This window comes from Saccoglossus kowalevskii, chromosome 5 (genome assembly GCF_978046115.1).
Source record: "Saccoglossus kowalevskii chromosome 5, keSacKowa6.1, whole genome shotgun sequence".
Taxonomy (NCBI): Eukaryota; Metazoa; Hemichordata; class Enteropneusta; family Harrimaniidae; genus Saccoglossus; species Saccoglossus kowalevskii.
The window spans coordinates 25,493,554-25,501,665 of record NC_140645.1 but is presented as its reverse complement, the minus strand read 5'-3'; the positions used below and the strand labels follow the sequence as shown (position 1 = coordinate 25,501,665).

Genomic DNA, 8,112 nt, shown 5'->3' with positions numbered 1-8,112 from the left:
AATGGATGTTAATCCGGTAAAAACATAATAACTTATAAGAATAAGACATTTGCATTTTGTATCAATTCCAGATTTCTCTATTCATATGACTTATTTTTTAACTGGCTTAATACATGCAATCCTAATATTGTTTGTGTTTGGACAAAAACATTCACATACCGAAAGTAAATTTACAACAATAAACACACTGCTGTGTGTTGTTAACTCATGACTTCTTCTACTGACTTGTTCTAATATGAGATACAATGCATTGCACAGCACCGTGTCATCATATCTTCTATATGAAATTAGTGTTTATATAGAATGAATTGCTGTCCATTATCTGTTGAATAATAGAAAATATGATTAATACAATGTTGGTCGTTAGTTCTGTACGGGTTAAATTATGAGCCATTTCTGACAAAAATACTCACTGATTCGCTTTGTTCTGTGTTATTCAGTCTCCGAATAATCTCCTGATTGCAAGGTCTTGATGATGGGTCTTGCTTCCAGCAGTCAAACATCACGTTGTAGCTATATACATTCGAAGCAGAATAAAACAGCATTTTATCTCAAGTTATTTACAATTTAGTGTTCTACAGCAACTGCAGTAAAGTAGAAGCATATACAAGAAAATATTTGATACATGAAAAAAACAAGCTGCTAACTGATTGGTCTAACTGTCAGGTATTGGGGTTGGGTAGCTAATCAGTCACATATTGTAGCTGCGCATGAAACTCACTGGATTAGAGTTACAATATTAACAAAATTATGCCTGAAACTTATTATATATAGTTCTCTACAAGATTACAAAATTGTATTATATGAATCACCGCGAACCGAAGACCGTGGCCCCAACAACTCCCACGTCCAGCGGTGCTGGCAAGTTATACCCTGGCTGCTCTTACTTAAGTTAAAGTTCGAGGCAGTCAAACATATTTTACACCATTCTCAAATTTCCACTATATCTTGACAATGACAACTCAGAAACCAGGCCCACAACTGCTTTACGACTTCACTTCATAAACTAATTCCACGTTCTCAATAGCACACTGACACTTTCAGGCCATGCGCGAAATTATGACTAGTCACATGGTCGCTGATTGGCTATCCGGACTGTCAATTACATGGCATTGTTATACATCATATCACGTAATCTACTTAGATCACGAAATTGCATTATGAAATTATTATAAGTGTGTGTTCTACGTTAATCATGAACTGTGAATATATTATCATCTAATACAAATGGCTTACATGCTGTCATCACAGTTTTTTGGTTTTGACATTCGATACCCTTGCTGCAGTTCGTATAATATATCACCAGCGTCCATACCAGGATAAGGTGTGGCACCTAGAAAACATTATATTTCAATATTTGTTTTGGTCAACTACATATATGTATATTATTGACGAAGTACACGTGTGAAGTTAAAGATGTCTCAGACACACGTTTATTTTCTTACCATAGTTAAATATTTCCCACAGTACTATCCCATAAGACCATGTATCTGATTTAGTTGTATAGAAACAATCAAGCAATGATTCCAGTGCCATCCATCGCAATGGAAGACGACCCTGTAAATGAAATATATATACAGATCATACATATGTCATAGATAACACGTCACTTATGGTGTGATTTATGCTTTGTCTAAGAGTATTTAATTAACTTACACTGGTATATACTTCGAATTCGTCTGACGTCATCACAGCAGTTGAGAATCCTAAATCTGAGATCTTACATACAGCGTTATTCCCTACTTGGATATTTTTAGCAGCTAATGTTCGGATTACACACTGAAAAAATAACAAAAGCTAAGAATCGACACCAATATACAGTGTTATTATTCAATTAAGCCAACCAAGCTATATCATGCTATCAATTAGCGGCTATTCACCGAATCGAAACTATTTTAATACATAAGCTTGGCGATTAAGAGGATCGTGTTACTACAGAATAAGTAAACATCAACATACATGTAAAACTGTAAAAAATTATGTGAAAAACAACTGTGAAAACAACTTACTAACTGCACGTATATATGTAGCGATAACATAACATAACATAATATGAAACACGATGTAGCTGTAGGATGCAAGACAATACATGACATAATGATGAACATATCAGTTCACTATACGTAATCAATTTGTCAGTACGTAATTTGGCTAACAAACGGTAGTTTGTAAAAACCTTTAATATCCTAGTTATCCGTATTCAGATTTCCGCGTGTAACAATTTCCCCTACTTGGACATGTCTCACAAGTTCAAGTTCGAGGACAACTATATACACGTATCAAGCACGGAATGGCATGTATTGAAAATAGTGACATGAATATACATTGTATACAAATCACTATAAAACTGAGAAATAATATTGTTCAACGATGTTAAATAAGGTTACAAATCCTGACATGGAAAGGTGGTTTACATATTTTCAAGCTCCGAAGTGTCGTTAAGCAGGTGTTCATTATATATAACATTAAATATACGTGTTGCATGGAAGTAAATATGACGGATTGCTAACTGTGGAAATTATATTATCGGTGTGAGGGCAAGTTCAAGGGCCGACTGATGGCAATATAAGTTCGTTGCTCACAATGAGCAACAGGTAAACGGGTAACTAAACTGATACATATAGTGTTACTAAGTTCATGTGAATGAGTGAGTAAAAAATAGAAAAAAAAAAACGTTCGCAGAGAAGTATATTGAAATCTCAGAATTCTGTAATAATTCTATGACAAAACATTTAATTTCAAAACCCGAATCTTTTTTTCTTTCTTGTGTCCGATGTGTGGTTCTGTGCGACTGTTATGTATATCATTTTGGCATTAACAAAAATTGATAAAGATGAGAAAAAATATTATATACAGGCATATATTATCTTCTTCCAAAACACATGATCGGGCAAAGCATGCAGTACTTATTATGATTATATTTAATCACCTGCCTGGAATTATCTTTCAAGAAACGTAACCATGTGTTAATGAATGAATATGTATGCATTAGAAAACAAATATCGAATATGGTGTAATAGATGGATGAGATATCATCATTATAGAACTGTCAATTTAGTATTTTACCTCATTTTCTTCTAGAAAAATTAAACCGTTTGCAATCTGTGTCCCAAATCTGATGAACTCGGCAATTACTTCGAACTGGTGACTGAGTGAAGACATATTGGAGAGACGTTGTGTTTTACATTCACGAAGATATTCTTGAAGACTTCCGAAAGGAGAGTTTTCAAGAACAAGCAATATTGGATCTATAAGTATCGAAAACAATAATATAATTTATTATTATACAATAACCATTTATATTCTCTGGCATCTGGTGGTCAATTGTTTCGAATTAGCGTGCGACGTCCGTTAAGTGCTTGTGTGATCACATTGTTATAAAAGCATTGCTGACACTCATCTTCTTTTCCCATAAACTACATATTCCAACAATTTTGTAAAATACAAAATAATATGTTTAAATTCGACCCTAAACATCGACATTATGCTCACATCAAAAATCATTACATCCACATGGTACTTTTTTATTTTGTCAAATGCGTTCTACCTTTATGTTGTCGTCTTAACCAGTGGCCAAATGAAACTGCTGAAATTTCAATCGGTCGCCCACGTCTTGTTTACAGAAATGCAAGATGTGATATTTTAGGTTTATAACGAAAGACCAACTTGTAAGTACAAAAATGATAAAGTGATGGAAGGGGCAAAAGAAATCATGCAATGTAGCTTTTTACAAAATGATTTTGTTATTCGATGTATTCACAGTGTAACATACGAATCTCACCTCGTACTGTACATCAACCAATCATTGAGATTATGTTTACATGCACCAGTTCTGTTAAAATGTCAATCTCCTTTAGAAGACATCGCTTGGCATGATCATTCATGTCATCTGCAACAAGAAACGAATGAAATTAAGTCTTGATATTGTGTTTTGCTAATTCGTTTTGCGTTATATGGTTGTCTTACTATGTTTTTGTATTTGTATGTGACTTATTTACATATATCAAATGCTGCATGACGTTTTCTTTTTTCACATATACGAGCATTACAACATCATAACATACCTCTCAATATCTTCACAAGTGTACCAGTGAACTGTCGATTGTTATGAATGATTTCTGCCGCTATAACATGTGCTATTGGTCCACTTGATATGTGTTCTTTGAAATATATGGACGAGAAAGGAATTTCCCTATTTGTAGTCCTAACATGAATGGTATGACCTGAAATATGAAATAAAATGAATATGTTTTGAATACAAGCATTATCGAATATGAATGAAGCCATTAAGGTAGAGATGCAGTTTACCTGACAGGTATTTTAATTAGTTAATTAGGAAACCAAGATGACCTCCCTTGTCCACAAAACTATATATTTTCGGAAAGCTTATTATATGAATTTTAAAATGTTGTTATTATTTTGTTATGAACACTGTAGTTTGAAATATGCACAAAAATGTGCTTTTTTAGTCAAAAGTGATTAAAAAAAATTAGCTTCTAAACCAAGCTTCTGTTTCCTGTCAAAATTGGTTTAAGGGTACATCTGTTTACTATGAAGAAAGTGCCGTCTTGAAAACTGTCAATTTGTCAATTTTGCAGAACAGCAGCTCAAATTTAACTACTTCAAGTTTATGCATAAATTAACACCCAGGCGAGTTGTCTGTACGATTGTTGTAACACTGTTCAATCAAAAACAATGCCCCGATGGCGTTTTGAAGATAAACACATTGTCAATCATTTGGCAAAGCGTCTAGAAGCTATTTTTTCTGGGATGAGATAATTGCTAATTTGCATAACAATTTACTTAGTAAGAAGTTTGCTAATGCTCATAATTAAAATGGCTGTAACAGTTCCAAATTTAAACGTATTATCGTTTTGTTAAAAGTTAAATACAGTGCATAATATGGAGATCCCGTCATTTCTTTTTTTCACCATGTTTCTTTTTTATTATTTATGTACAGCAATGCTAAATCTTGCTAAGCATTCAAAAGAGAGAATGTTTGAACCTGTTATCCATATTTTAAAATCGTTTTTTGAATATGTTTCACTATTCACAATTCTACAAAATTCTAACAGTCTTTAGCCAAGACTGTTTGGATAATAAAAAGCAAAAAAAAAATCACTCCCAAGTGCCCACAAACCTGCATCTCTACCTTAAATTATACAGTTACTGCTGCTGTTATATAATGTTCTTACATATTTAATAGGAAATGAAAGAGTAATTATAATATCAACTGTGCCCACCTACCGGGGTTGCAAATATTCAACTCTTCATATGACGAATCTTCTTTACGTGAACGTGTCGCAAGATCCATATAGTCGTTTTCTCTGAAATTATGGCATGTAATAAAACATAATACAAATAATATATGTTATAATTGAAAAATTATAAGTGGAATGCATGAAATGTGTACAGTTGTTCGCGCTTTTTAGAATTTATTGAATAATGGTATAAATTGAACAAATCAGTACTCACCTAGTATCACACATGTCTGTAAAATAAATTAACAAAAAGTAATCACCTTACGTGTAAAATTTTTGATATAAAAGAATAATGTAATTACGACGAAAGATACATCTCATGGCAGTCTATACCTGATTTTCGTTTCAATGTTCGCCCTTTTCTTCGATAATACAATACCGCAGTAACACATACAGCAATAAACAATGCAACTAGCATGGAGGTGATTACGATATTGTATGCTTCTGCTGTGCCTGAAACTGTGTCGACTTCTTCTTCTTCTGAAATAAATAAATAAATAAATAAATAAATAAATAAATAAATAAATAAATAAATAAATAAATAAATAAATAAAGAAATAAAGAAATAAAGAAATAAAGAAATAAAGAAATAAAGAAATAAAGAAATAAATCATCCTTCTCAGCGTGAACTATAACGTCAAACGATCAATTAACAAACCTGTTTCCGTAAATTCAATGACAAATATTGAGCTATTAACATAATTCTCTGAGTAACATGTATAGTTTCCATAGTCTTCCTGTGTAACATTATATATAACAAGTATACTGGTACGGATTGTATCATTCCTCCACACAATAAATGTTTTTCCATCAGTTCCTCGTAACATCTGGTGCGATTCATCGTACCATGTGATATTCACATCCGGGTTGCTATCAATTTGACATGTAAGGTTTCCTATTTCCATTTCGTTTGCTGTAGATATCGCGTAGGCAGTATTCGGGATTGGTCCATCTGTAATGAAAATTCTCCAATATTAATATACGAACACAAAATGCCATATTATCTTAGTCCGTATATGACTGCTTAAATTAATGTGATGAACCATGCCTTATATTATTGCCAGTTATTTGATTACTGAAAAAATATTTTACATACAGTGCACGTTAAACAACGTGTTATTAGAAGAATGCGTTTCTCCACTGAATTCGGGATTATACGCCTCACAATGTATCACTGCTCCATGGTCCAAATACGTCACAAATCTTGTTAAATTCTGTGCCGTTTGCATTCCGTTATATTCTGCATGGGTATAACGTGGTACACTGAGTCCATCTTGTACTTCCATATCATCTACATACCATATTAACTCAGCTTGTGGATTACTACTGCATGACGTACATGTCAATATTAACTCTTCACCAGCCATTACATGACCATTGTAACAAGTAAGACTAGTCTGGCAAGGAAATGGTTCTGTAGGGGGAACTGAGCACAACTGTGTTATGAAATTGTATATATTAGTATATATACAATACAATTTAATCAAGATATGTAGAGAAGAAACCGTTTTCATGATGACGCCACATAACAGTAACTTTTTGGCAGAGCAGCGTATTACAGGTCTGTATCTCATGGACATGACCCTAGTCCTCATAACACTATTAACATCAAACAAAATAATAGTCAGTCTGCGTTAAAAATGAAAATCGAGAAACAGTAACATTGTTATCACGGTGTGAGAATTTCAGACCGCATAAGAATTATTACTCTTATTATGCACGGAACAAAATTTCTAAACGTGATTATTGAAACCAACGACACTTTTAAACTAATATTGGATTCGCGGGCGTACTTCCCGAAAATAATATTTTTGTCTCGTTGATTCTTGATGTCGATAATATAATTTGGTGATATTTCTATCCGGAAGTGACATTTATTGACTAGAGCGTCACTCTTTTGTCCCCGCATTGTATGGCGGCATTAAATAACCTGTGTGTGGTAACACCGAATTCAATTGAACTGCATAGTAAAGAAATACCATACTCACAATAGACTTCCAACATTATGAAGTACGAACGAATAGTTTCGTAGTTGACAAATAAGAATGACGCACATTGATAAATAGCACTATTGTGTTTAGCAGTCAAATATATCTCTAAATCCTGCTGAGTGATGGTTCCATTAAATTCACCAACGATGTAGTCAGTAGCCCCAACTGTTTCATAATCACTATCCATAACTAATGTATTATTTCGATACCATTCGATAGTTGAGGGTGGATTACTACTGCTCGATGTACACATTAATGCGATATATTCACCGCGGTGAGACGGATTGTTCGGCTCTGATAATAATATATCCATAGAAGGAACTGTCAATAATCAAAACATCTGATTGATAATTTATTTAATATTAAACTTTGTATTATTACATAGTATCATCATTTTAGTGCTTTTGGAATATCATGTCCATCGATTTTAAATACAGCATAACGACCAGTGTTTTACAACACGTATTAATACAGGTTTAGTGTTTAATGTTGACGTCGGTAAATATCGAATTTATTGTAAGTATGTTATACATACATGATACATTCAGTGGTCCCGTGCTACATGTTAGGCGGTCTGTTTGTACAATATTGGTTGCTCCACATACATAGACAATGGTATTATCCGCCCTGCTGAGAGTCCAACTATGAGTTGCAATACTCTCACTGTCGTCAGGTTCCGGTGTAGTTCCAGTCATTACCATACCACTAGATGTATTGACCCATTGCAGAGTTTCGAGTGGGTTTCCATCTAATGATACACATGTTATAGAAATGTTATTTCCCTCCGTGAAAAGATCGTTCACTGCTTCTGCACGACACGTTGGACTATCTGGTGCATCTGTAAAATTTCAAAATTGTAT

At 33.5% G+C, this 8,112-nt stretch overlaps 1 protein-coding gene across 1 annotated transcript; it reads right to left on the bottom strand.

The window, feature by feature from the left end:
- Window positions 1–277: 277 nt before the first annotated feature.
- LOC144350031 (fibroblast growth factor receptor 2-like) lies at window positions 278–6,628 on the bottom strand. Its single transcript, XM_085498832.1, has 12 exons — window positions 6,358–6,628; window positions 5,920–6,213; window positions 5,595–5,741; window positions 5,476–5,491; window positions 5,248–5,327; window positions 4,065–4,223; window positions 3,067–3,248; window positions 1,657–1,779; window positions 1,446–1,557; window positions 1,237–1,333; window positions 414–513; window positions 278–322 (listed from the first exon to the last, which is right to left on the bottom strand). The coding sequence occupies exons 1-12, from the start codon at window positions 6,626–6,628 to the stop codon at window positions 278–280; spliced, it is 1,626 nt and encodes a 541-aa protein (XP_085354958.1).
- Between the last annotated feature and the right edge of the window lie 1,484 nt (window positions 6,629–8,112).